General features: G+C 34.1%; 2 protein-coding genes across 2 annotated transcripts; both read left to right on the forward strand.

Annotated features, from left to right (window-relative positions):
- Positions 1-793: 793 nt before the first annotated feature.
- LOC116119125 (arogenate dehydratase/prephenate dehydratase 1, chloroplastic-like) lies at positions 794-6,479 on the forward strand. The gene is made up of 11 exons (XM_031405071.1): positions 794-1,275; positions 1,963-2,030; positions 2,181-2,273; positions 2,508-2,708; positions 3,729-3,809; positions 3,905-4,000; positions 4,591-4,668; positions 4,750-4,839; positions 4,925-4,992; positions 5,445-5,526; positions 6,158-6,479. Exons 1-11 carry the CDS (start codon positions 1,032-1,034, stop codon positions 6,212-6,214), a joined length of 1,158 nt encoding a protein of 385 aa, XP_031260931.1. The 5' UTR covers positions 794-1,031; the 3' UTR covers positions 6,215-6,479.
- A 731-nt stretch (positions 6,480-7,210) lies between these two features.
- Positions 7,211-9,055, forward strand: LOC116119130 (5'-adenylylsulfate reductase 3, chloroplastic-like). The gene is made up of 2 exons (XM_031405078.1): positions 7,211-7,561; positions 8,250-9,055. The coding sequence occupies exons 1-2, from the start codon at positions 7,530-7,532 to the stop codon at positions 8,710-8,712; spliced, it is 495 nt and encodes a 164-aa protein (XP_031260938.1). The 5' UTR covers positions 7,211-7,529; the 3' UTR covers positions 8,713-9,055.
- Positions 9,056-12,215: the final 3,160 nt, after the last annotated feature.

Below are 12,215 nucleotides of genomic sequence, written 5' to 3' on the forward strand. Positions count from 1 at the left end.
AAGAATTTAAAATTTAAATTCCGCCAGACTTTTATCAGCCGAGGACTAAGGGACCACATTTTAGAAAGAGAAATTGTTGGAGGGGCTTATTGCTGGACAGGTGGAGTCTCAGTCTAGAGCAAATCGGGCTTGAATATAATGGGCTCGTTGATCCGAATCGATCCAATATTTTTTTGGAGACATGGTCCCACATTCTGACTGGTCCATTCTTGTTATAGCCTTCATTATGAATTGTGATCTCTACTACATAATCACCAGTGCAGAGAACTGAACGAATGATATAAATGGAGGACCCACCCACTATTGAACGGCAAAGATTGCCCCTAATGCTACTGATTCTCTAGCTAGTGGATGTGGTCCTGTGGATCACATTCACAGAGCAACAGAGAACAATTTTGAGTAGGGTCATGCGTGAAGCGTGGTTCTGACTCTATATTATCTCGTACTCACGAGTTAAGGCCTTAGGCCTTAGTTTAGTTGCTCGGTTGGTCTTATTTCCTCTTTTTTAAAGAAAACAAAGGTTAAGGACTTTAACAAGTAGTTTGAATACGAATTTTCAAAACTCAATATTCTTTTTCTTGTAATCATATTATTGTCAATATAAAATTTATCTTTCAGCTTCGAATCCTATTTTAACAATTCCAAACATATAATGATCTGACCGTCGAATTGAACGGCTTCAGTGGACGGTAGTGCAGAGTAACCTTCGGAATTGATTGACTAAATGAGTAAAATCTTTTGTAAGAAAGCTCTCAAACTTATAATAGTTTGATCCATTCTTCGTCAAAAAGTCTAAACAACGTCCCCATCCGTAACAATCCAAATAACTTGTAAAGATTAATCCATTAATCAACAACCACCACACCACCTCTACCCACAACAATAATCACATTCTCATTTCATCTTACCTAACTTGTTTCATGTGTTCGACAGAAGTTCTCAACCGACACTTCAATTCCCAATAAAACTTTTGCATTACGTGATTTTTGTTTTGAGAAAACAGTAACGTATATACGTTCTGTGTTTTGATCATGGCTTTGAAGTGTGTTGCTGTGTTGAGCTGGGGAGATTCTGGGTGTAAACCATCTGGGTTTGTTTTCAATCCGGTCAAGAATTATAATACAAATACCACGCGTAAATGGGTGTGTTTTGGCGGGTTTTTGGGTTTGTCGGGTCACAGGACAATAAGGTCTGTTGAAGATGAGAACCTGGGAAAAGCAGCAACTGAAAATGATGTTTCTAGAAAACTGTACAAGGATTTAAGTTCGCTGCCAAGTGAGTTTTTAACATTTCAGTTTTCATTTTTAGCTCATTTTATATGGTTCACTGGTATGAATCGTGAAAATTTAGCTCTCTGTATTGCTTTTAGTTGATAGGCTTGTTGGAAGGATATAATAATGTCTTGGCATTTTCGTTCATGAAATTTTATGGCTGATTGCTCGTAAAGTTGTAGTGCTTAATGTATGTTCAATAAGGGGGAAATCAATAAAGGAATTCCAAAATTAAGGAATCAAAGTATTTGAGAATTGAGATGATAAAAGTGATTTGCCTCTCTCATAGGAATGGTAGAATTATAACTTCGTTCAAAAGTCAAAATTTTATTGACCGTCACACAGACTTGAAAATCTTGATTATAGAATCGAACTGCATCAAAACGGCTTTGAGAAAGAAATTTGGCGAATCAAAATTAAAATCAAATAGCTTTGTGTGTGCGTGGATAAAGGGTTACAGATGTCATTTACATTTTAAAAATAGAAAATCAAAAGAACAGAATTTGCGCCTTCCTTTTCAAATGCACATTTCCTTCCCCTCCTTTCTTCCAACATTCAGCTTAAGTTTTGTTTAAGTATCTTTGTAGACTTACTTCGGCATTTTCATCATGGAATTATATCTTGAAAATTTTCTGATTCGCAGTCTAATTTTTTGTGTCTTCTTGCTTTCAATTTCACTGGTAAACTGCAGAACCATTATCCGTAGCTGATCTTACTGTGACTCCCAATAGTAATACAAAAGTGCGAATTTCATTTAAGGTGAGATGATCATTCAACAGTTGCTAGTTTGTAGTGCCCAGAAAAGAGTGAAAGGAAATGCAAGTGGTTACAAAATCCATTACCTTGTTTGCTCTCGCGTATTTTTCCTTCATCTTCAATTGTTCTTATGTTGGCTATATTGTGTTGCAGGGTTTACCAGGTTCATGCAGTGAGGAAGCTGCTATCAAATCCTACCCAAAATGTGAAACTGTACCCTGTAATGAATTTGAAGATGCATTTAAGGTTTAGTATGATATCTGTCATAGATTTTGGCAGAAATTAGTCTTTTGCATTGAAGTGTAATCATTCTGTATTTTTCTACTATCATCACCATGACATGTGGACTTAATACTTATTTGATTATTTGAAATTTTGGAAATTACACAATTCCACTGCACAAGAATTTTCAGGAACAAAAAAGTATCCTTTTATTAGGTATTTGTGTACTGCCTCTAAGTACTTATATTCTCTGGACAGGCTGTTGAACTGTGGCTTGCTGATAAAGCAGTTCTTCCAATTGAGACTTCATTCGGTGGAAGCATCCATCGCAACTATGATTTACTCCTTCGTCACCGGCTCCACATTGTTGGTGAAGTTCAGTTGTTTGCTAACGTCTGCTTGCTGGCTCTGCCAGGTATCAGAGCAGAGCAGTTAAAACGTGTTTTAAGCCATCCACAGGTTAGGTTTTCGCTTTTTCGTTCTTTCTTGTTTCTTCAAGGAAGAGAGGGTTGGGACTTATCTTGTGTTTTTGCATACCCAGGATGATTTAGAATCAGATGGCTGAGCTGTCATAAAATTGGGTAATTTAACGTTTCTCCTAGAAGATCTATATATTAAAATCAGCTTCTAGTGTTTATTCCAGCAGGACGTTAATTAATTTGGTAATTTAATGAGTTCCTCAGTGGGAGATGACACTATTTTTCTTTTATTACTGTGGATGTGAATTTAATATATAACTTCCCTAAACTTGGAGTTGGGTAACCCAAAAGTTATAAAATGTTTGAACTTCAGATTTGGTTTACACTGTTGCTTTAAGCAAAAGAATTTTGCAGGAGTTGAAGGTCTAGACTGTAGGTATATATTGGCCAGAAAAAAGAATAAAAATAAGTATGTTCAGCATTACATAATAAGGAATGCCTTGTTGTGCCTATAGCCCATTCACCTGATCACATTTTGCATGATCATGGAAGTTGTTTGCTTTAGTTTTTTCACATGTTTCTAAATATTAAAAAATATGGTGTTATTAGATCTTGATTGTTCCTTCAATAGGAGTTTTAAATATTTTAGACTGTTGAGGGGATGGATAAAGGAATTATTCCTATCTCATAGAAAGTGCCCCGTAGGGCGGGGATCTTACCTAGGGCGGAGATTTAAGAGAGAGAGGAAGTAATCCGTCTCCCCTTGAATGGTAGCCCTTTCACGGATTAAAGAGATGTTGCCACAGGGTAGGAGTTAAGGGGCGAGTAGTCATCCAAAAGAAATGGAAAATCGGTGCGGATCCTATTTCAATGGGAACTTCATGAGTCGATCCGCCTACTCGTCTTGCTTTTACTGCTATATCAGAAGTTACTCCATGCACTGCTTGACATAAAACAGATAGTGGATTTTTTTCTGTCTTTTGTTGAATCTTTTTCAAGGCTCGATAGATAATTTGATGAGCGTTGCAGTCTTAAAAGTTGAAAACTTTTTTTATTGCAGTTACTTGATACAAGTGATGTTTTCCTGAGTAAGTTAGGAGTTGCCAGAGAAAATGTTGATGATACAGCTGGTGCTGCTCAGGTAATTTGTAGATATCTCTTTAACAATGTATTTTAGCTTTTCATATATCAACAAGGAATTTTCCTTTTTAACGTTATTCATGAATTTTGATTTAGTGTGTAGCGACAAGTGGCCTGAGAGATGCTGGTGTTATTGCAAGTGCTCGAGCTGCAGAAATTTATGGGCTTAATATACTGGCAACTAAAATCCAGGTTAGTTTTGCTGCAGTTTCCCATCTGATTGAAGTCTCTAATTTACTTGACTATGAAGATACAGGACTAAAAGAAGAAAAAAGAAAAAGAAATTAAAGAGAGAAACTTGTAATATTACACTGTTATTCTTTCATAAAATGCGGAGTGAAATGTTTAAAGTCAACCCAAGCCTCTATATTCTATATGGCTTCTTTCATAAACTTGTTATATTACACTGTTATACAGTGGGCCTTCAGTCTGGTTGAGGAACTACCCACTTTACTATAATATTCCCAATCGCCATTCGCTTTGTTGAAGCAATTATTCTTGATTGATGACTTAAACTAGCAAAGTGAAGTGCACTTTTACATCTCCTCTACCTTCACCTCTTCCTTCTCCCAACCCAAAAAAATAGTAAAATGGAAAAGAAAAGATGTCAAAACAATTAAACTTGTTCTACTATGCTTGTTATTATTCTTTTATACATATTGACACTGACAAAGATTTATTAGTATGAAATTCAGTGTAACTTTTCTTGAATGCTACTTATAAATAGCTAAGCCTCATAGGAAAATGATACTTATTTTGCTTAAATTACATGGCTTTTGCAGGATGACCCTGATTTTCTTACTCGTTTCCTTGTACTTGCAAGGGATCCGATAATTCCAAGGACTGATAAGCCCTTTAAGGTGAGATTTTAGTTTACCATTATCATTTTATTATCTTTCCTCAGTTTTACCAAAGTTTAATATCCTTGTCCTCACTTGTAGACCAGCATCGTGTTTGCTTTAGACGAAGGCCCTGGAGTGTTGTTTAAAGCCTTGGCAGTGTTTGCATTGAGGGACATAAGTTTAACAAAGGTAATTAGGATTAAGAGTTCAATTTTATTTTAAAGATGTGATGGAAATATTTTTTTTCTTTTTTTAAATCTCTACTCAATGTCAGATTGAAAGCCGGCCGCAAAGAAAGCGACCATTGAGACTAGTTGATGACTCTAACAATGGGAGTGCCAAGTGAGCATTATTTTTTCAGTTGTTTCAGTTAAATTCTTTAATGTAAATAATTTGTTAAGTTGTATTTTGATTGATTTGCAAAAGCATCATTGCATTGGATACAGAACTGACACCTTGGCAACTCAGATAAACCAACAGAGTCAATTTTTCAGATGTATAATACTGTTGGCACAAAGACAATAATTTGTGAAATAGTGCAAACAGTTATACAGATGCAGAAGAATTTTTTTCCAAGAGTCCTATGTCTGATATATTACAATTATATTTGACTTTTGGTGTTTAACCCCCCAGTCTGAAATCTAATGTTTAAAAGGAAAAAAAATAGAAGGGATTAAGAAACTTCTACCTTTATTGTATAAAATTCATGTTCACTCACATCAGTGTAAATAACTAAATAGGTATAGGCAAAAACTCTTTTGAGATTTATGATGACATCACTGTTGTTCCCACAGGTACTTCGACTATCTTTTCTTTATTGATTTTGAGGCTTCAATGGCTGAGCCCCGTGCACAAAGTGCTTTAGGACATCTGCAGGTTTGTTCTTCATCATTTTCTTACTTTATGAATTGTGCCTCCTAATAGGGGTTTTGATCTATGACTCTGAAGTCCCTTATTACCATTAATTAAAATCTTAAGGGTTTTGGTCAGGCATCTATTGCATTTTATATTCAAAGGTTTTAGAGCAGAATGTTCTGTCAAGCTGACAGTATGCCCGTCTGGGTTGAAATCATGATCTTGTTTAAGGTCTCTCACATCTTTATGCTTGGCTACTTGCCGAACTCAGCCAGTGGCAGGTAGAACCCATGCTTGTCGAGCACTAACCTTAACATCACCAAATTCAAATGATCCATGATGCAATTTTTCACATATCAGTTAAAGCTGTTGTCAATTAAAAAAAGAACTATTAGTAATTTATAAAGAAATTATACTGCATGTTTTGCAAGGTTAAATATCTCATGATTATTTGGTTAAATTCATTGCTGTTTAATAATTAGTGGATTCCTGGTTTAGTATTTTTATTGCTGCCAGGGGTTATTGTGATCATTACACCGTCCTCTTCTTATACTTCTAATAACTTTTTATAATGATATTTGGTTCTAGTGATATGCAATTCTCTCCATATGAGAGACGGCAGCATATTAACTCATTCCTATTTTCTCTGCAGGAATTTGCAACATTTCTTCGTGTGCTTGGTTGTTATCCAACAGATACAACTTCCTAGCTGTTGTACCCTTTGCGTCTTCCCCTCTTTACATTTTTCATCGTGTAAATCAAAAGCGTAGTATTGGTGGATTGATGCCAAATCATAGAATATACTGTTTCAAGCCATTGGAATTCTGGGGAAGTGAAGGATAGTGATTATGTTGCAAGGGACAACTTGTAGTAGTTTGTTAATTTATGGGCTTATTTACATGATTAAAATTTTTAGATCCTATCTTGCAAGCTCTAGTATAATGTTTCTTACAGCACTGAGTCTTATTCAGAGAGACAGAGTGAGTAACTTATGTTACTGTACTTGTATCTTTATTTTTTTTATTCTAATTTTGTAAATTGTTCACGTAGCTCGAAGCCACTGGGAAACTGCACTTGTTAGGTGATCTGTGATTTCTAAGTACTAAGCCATATTTTTTGATTCCTTGATCTAAATGTGAATTGGAAAATGAGATATCAGTCAATTAATTGGGAACTGAAGTTGTTATGAAGGTTATACAAATGTTAATAAAGAGTGCTACTTGCTTTGCGCCAGCTTTAAAAAACAGTAGACAATTAGTTGACACTTTACATCATCCAGGGTCCCCGCCCAGTCGCCGAACTGTTATTCCCACTTTAAGCAGTGTCACATGGTTTAAAACTTTAAAAAATTACATACCTAAAAGCATGTGAATTATTTCAATTATTTTATCTTACATCTCATACCTAAAAGGATGTGTATGACTTCACTGTTAAAAAAAGAAATCTTATTATATGATTCTCACAATAATTAATCGTTTGACAGATTCAGTAAAGTTAAATCAATAGCAGCCTTCAAACATCTCCCACAGTGACAGAATATTTGACAAAAAACTATTTCTCATAAGTCATCATCACCAAGGCCGAAAGCCAATTCACCAAGTGATCTTGACCATCCACTTCATTGATCGTATTCGTGACCTTTCACTTTAGAACAAAAATATGCAAAATAAACCTTCAAAGGGAAATAGGGATCATCAATTCATCATTCCTCAAAACAGTGTCCATACGCTATTGCAAATGCGAGAGTGACCAGGTTCATTGAACCTCCAACTCATCACTTTTTCGGTTTTTCCAGAGTCACTATTTAACGTACGTTCATGGGCATCCTTACAACATACCAACAATGTAGAAGGGGCAACGGCTCGAATAAGATGCTGAACATCTGAGTTGCCCATCTACGCGTAATATTCGTTCCTGACATGTGAGTTAAATATATTCACATTTATGGATTTTGCTTATTTGTGATATTTTCCAGTACTTGAGAATAGAGGGTGAGGATTTTGAGTGGGTAAAGCATAGCGGGGATGTTTGGAAATGATATTCTTAATAATTTCAGGTACTTTTATCTCTTTCTTTTTTATATGTATATTCATCTCCAAGTTTGTGGAGTTTATATTAGGTTCTAAGTAGTTTCAGTTTGGTGGGGGTAACTTTGGTTTTGGTATAGAATCGATATTCATCGTTATTATGAGTTGTCAAAATTAAGTGCATTACCAGATCTGATCATTTTTAAAACTTTGATTTAATGAAACATTTTTAACTTTGGTAATTGAATTGGAGAACAAGTTTTGTAGAATGTCTTGGAAAGAGAGGAAGAAAAGACTAGATTTTATTGATTTTGTTTAAAGGAGAAAGGGTAATCAATAGTTAAATTAAGTTTTGTCATTTTATCAACTATCTTTTGTGAGCCTCGTGACTGGATCAGATCAATGACAATTGACAACTGTTATTGCTGTCCTTTTAGAAATTTTTTCTCGGTAAAATTATCAATTAAAAAAAAAAAAAATTAGAGAATTTTTAAATTATCGGCCCTTGAGAACTTTTAGATTCTTGAGCAGTGTATAAGACCATTTTTTTTCCCCCTAGAAGTTATAATATGCAGTCAGGTAAAGACTAGATTTTGTTTAATACAATAGAGCTTTCATTGTAAAATCTCTGAGCAATTCTTTGAAAATCTAATAAAAAAGATGATGAGTAAAGTCTTAACAACCAGTCCCCCTGATCAGCATGTTTGTTTCTTGCAGTAGAACTGAGGATGTGGCTTTAATAGAATATTCATGGCTAAGCTGTTGCCTCATCAGCATGTTTAGCCTGGAAACTGGGAGGGTGAAGCCGGAGACTTTCAGGTTTTCTTATTACACATTCCCAAATGCGCTCGAGTTCTTTCTGGTAAAAAACTGTTTGTTCTCGTTTTGGAAAGATTGCCTCTCTTCTTGGACAGCTTGCCAAAGAAAAGTTCTCTCTCCAGGTACCAGAGCCGACATTCTGGTTGGTCAAATAGACCATTCATTTGAAGGAATGGATGGTGGCATTGGCAGCCAATGCCATGATATATGGAATTCCCTTCAGGCCATGAATGTGGGTGTTAATAGTTTGCATTTTCAGTTATTTGTCTTCACTGATCGCAAGCCATGCATGATCTACTGGTGCTTGCAAGCGGGAGTTGCTGCTGGGACCTTCCCGGGCCATTCCTCTAGCATTCATTGATGCCACTCCTTAAGTTGCAGAAAACTGTGATCAATGAGCGCAAAGCATATATAGGGAGCAGTGAGTTGGTACTGATGAGTTTTTCATGCTATCACTACTCTTGGCAGTATGCTCATTAATAATGATACTGTGTTCTTGCATATAAGGTGAGAAGAGAGGAGAAGAGAAGAGTTCCTCTTCAACATTTATTTGGTGACATTGAAGGCAAACTGAGACCATAAGGGTCAATATCAGAGTATCCTTGATAGAACTTTATGTTCGTTACAACAAGAGTTCTCCCTTGAACTTCAAAATTTCTTATTTTGTGACTTATGTGCCTACCTTTGCCTTCGCCTTTTTTTTTTTTTTTCTTGGAATAATCCTTAATAGGGATGTTCATATTCATCACGAGAAGAGTTCTTCCTTAAAATTCAATTTTCTTTGTTTGTGATTATATATAAGGTCACAAGAATTCTTACATAAGAATGTATTTGTTGTTTGGAATTCAGTTTATCTTTTCTCTTTTAATCTCATGGTCAACATAAGGCATATGCTTGTAATTTCTGTCAGGTTTTGAGTTAATGAAACCCGCCCATACCTATTACCAATGCAATGACTTTAGCTAAACTTTAACCCAATTCTTAATGCGTGGGGTCAACCGAGCTTACCCTACACTTGTAACTACAGTAAGCACCAAGGCGCTGTAACCTTGAAAATCACTCTAATCAATTAACAATTATTAGGGGCGTTTGGTTGGCAGTAATATCAGATTATTGGGGTAATGTTATCTGATATTACTTGATTATCACGTTTGATTGTCAAGTAATATAAGATTCCGATAATCTTCAAATACTAATAGTAACTACTATTGGTAATATTGGAGGTAATCTGATTACCTCAATTTTTTTAGGTATTCTGAGATTATCAGGGTTATCATTTTTTGTTATAATTTTATCCCTTATTAATGAAAATTTTGGACAATAATGCTCTCATTTTAAAATAAATTTACATTAATATCTTATTTCAATTTTACCCTTATTTAACTAAAATTTTGAACAATAATGTCCTTGAATTTAAAACAATTTGCAACCACTGCCACTCAGCCACCACCACCACTGCCACCCAACCACCACCGTCTACAACGGCCAACCACCACGGACCGCCTCGGAAAACTAGCCGGAGTCCCTAAAAAAGAACGAGTTTTGGTGGGAGGCTCCGGGAGTCATCGCTATGGCCGTTTTCGGTCATCAATATGGCCGGAAACGGCTATATCGAAGCCTCTTGGTCACAGTGAGTTACTGATGGGGACTTTCGGAGACTTCCGGCGGTGGTCTGCGGTGGCGGCAGGCGGCGGGGATGATTTCGTAATAAATTAAAGTTTTATATAAGCAATGGTGTTTTAACTAAATCTGAAATATTGGGGGTTAAAAGAAATTATTCAAAAATTAATAATAAAAATAATATTATATTAATATTTGTAAAGGGGACAATTTAGTAATTTAATAACTACCACCAATTTATTTCCTATAACCAACCAATTAATATAACATACCTACCAACTAACCAAACACATTTTCTTAAAGATTCCCAATAATCTTTCAAGGTAATCTATCTTTCCAGTAATTCAACATTCCCAATAATCTAACATTCTTGAACCAAACGCCCCCTTAAAGTAATCCAGCTTTCAGTAAACTTGGTCCATGTTAATGGAAATAATTACAGAAGATTCTAAGGGGCGATTCCAATGTAAGAAGGCTGCATTATACCTTCCCTAACCACAAACACTAAATTAGTAATTTTTGTTAGTGAAATACTATTGCATCTCTAACTTATTACACAAAATTATACAAAAAAAAATATTTTTTATTTTTCTTCTATTATAATCAACAAATAATCTATTCAATATATATATATATATATATATATATATAATATATATATTATTATATATATATAGATATATATATATATATATTTCTTAAATATTAAGAATGATATTTTTATTAAATAATAATTACTTTAAAAATTATACTAATTTAATAAAATTAAACATTTATTAAATCAAATAAACATTACATTTAATATAGACAAATATTATATCTAATATAAAATGCCATCAAAAAAAATATATATATATATATATAGTATTCCGGTAGATTATAAAAAATAAAAAAAATACTTGAATACTAAATTGTTATTTTAGTTTATGTTGTATTTTCTTTTAATTTTAGTGTTTTTAAATTAGTGTTAATTTTTATTTTGAGTTATTGCAGTTTAATATTTGTATTGAGTAAAGTTTTATTTTTAATTTTTCATCATTTTTTTAATTATATAATTATTATAAATTTATTATTATAAATATTAATATAAATAATAATCAAATTAATATAAATACAGATAATAAAAATTTTAAAAAAATTATAGTATTTGAACAGTGCCATTCTAAATTGATGTGCATGAACAATGTTATACCAAATTTGACGTGACACTATATATTTACACCAAATTGGTGTAATATTTGATGCTGGATTGAAGACCATCTTTTTCGTCATTTACACCAAAATGGCGTTAGAGTGGAGATGCCTTATAAATTCTTGACACTCGGAAGCAATTACTGACATTACACTGAGAATTCTTTAGGATTGGTCATCTTACAAACCTGAGAAAACTTGACCTCAAATTTTTCTAGCTACCCAACTATGGCCACTTTTTAGGATTGCAGAGATGATGATGTGAGAAACTTTAATAATAATAACTCTTATTAATAAATACAAAGTTTATCTAATTACGCCTCTTTAGGATTTCTTATGTTATTGAAGCAGAAACGAGAAACTAAAAAACAAAAGCCAAAGAAATTGCTCCAATGATGGAACAAATCCAGTCAACGTGAAATATCAATTGTTAATATAGGGCCCATTAACAGGCAGTGGCCAGGTTCATAGCGGGCCTTGTGTAATCACAAGAAGAAAGCCCATGGGATTTTGGACCCGGAAACAGACTTTTCAAGAAGAATAAAATAAGTTTTGGTAACATCAGTACTCAGTAGCAGCTTTGTATCAGTAAAAGAAGGTATGGTAGAGATTATAAACTGTATAACACCAAACCGTGGGGTCCAACTCACTCTAATTCGTGGGTTTAATTACGGTAATATTGAGAAGTCTATTCAAGTATTTAGTTGTTCAAATGCATAACTCATTTCTTTCTAAAACAATTCTGCTCTCTTTCCATGATCATTAAACAAAATTGACAATATTTTTTCCTTTTTAATTTCTAAGACCATCCATGACTTCCAAATATATATATATAATTGTAAAAATATCATCAAGAAAAATGTATAAGTCATTGTTGAGAGCTTGAACAAACCATTTGTTAATGTCAAACTCCCACATCGGCTAGGAGACGAGAGCCTTAGTTGTTTATATAGCACAAGAGCACTCTCATCATTTAGAGGCATCTTTTTTAGACAAAACTGTACAGGCTTGCCAATAGTCCAACCTGTGGCCTAAAGCAGACAATACCTTTAA

The sequence above is a fragment of the Pistacia vera genome, unplaced genomic scaffold (genome assembly GCF_008641045.1).
Source record: "Pistacia vera cultivar Batoury unplaced genomic scaffold, PisVer_v2 Contig873, whole genome shotgun sequence".
NCBI lineage: Eukaryota > Viridiplantae > Streptophyta > Magnoliopsida > Sapindales > Anacardiaceae > Pistacia > Pistacia vera.

Coding starts and splice junctions, on each gene's coding strand:
- LOC116119130 (XM_031405078.1), top strand. CDS start 7,530: ATGTTTGGAAATGATATTCTTAATAATTTCAG. Junction 7,562..8,249: donor GATATTCTTAATAATTTCAG/GTACTTTTATCT, acceptor TGTTTCTTGCAG/TAGAACTGAGGATGTGGCTT.
- LOC116119125 (XM_031405071.1), top strand. CDS start 1,032: ATGGCTTTGAAGTGTGTTGCTGTGTTGAGCTGGGGAGATTCTGGGTGT. Junction 2,709..3,728: donor GTGTTTTAAGCCATCCACAG/GTTAGGTTTTCG, acceptor TTTTTATTGCAG/TTACTTGATACAAGTGATGT. Junction 5,527..6,157: donor GTGCTTTAGGACATCTGCAG/GTTTGTTCTTCA, acceptor TTTTCTCTGCAG/GAATTTGCAACATTTCTTCG.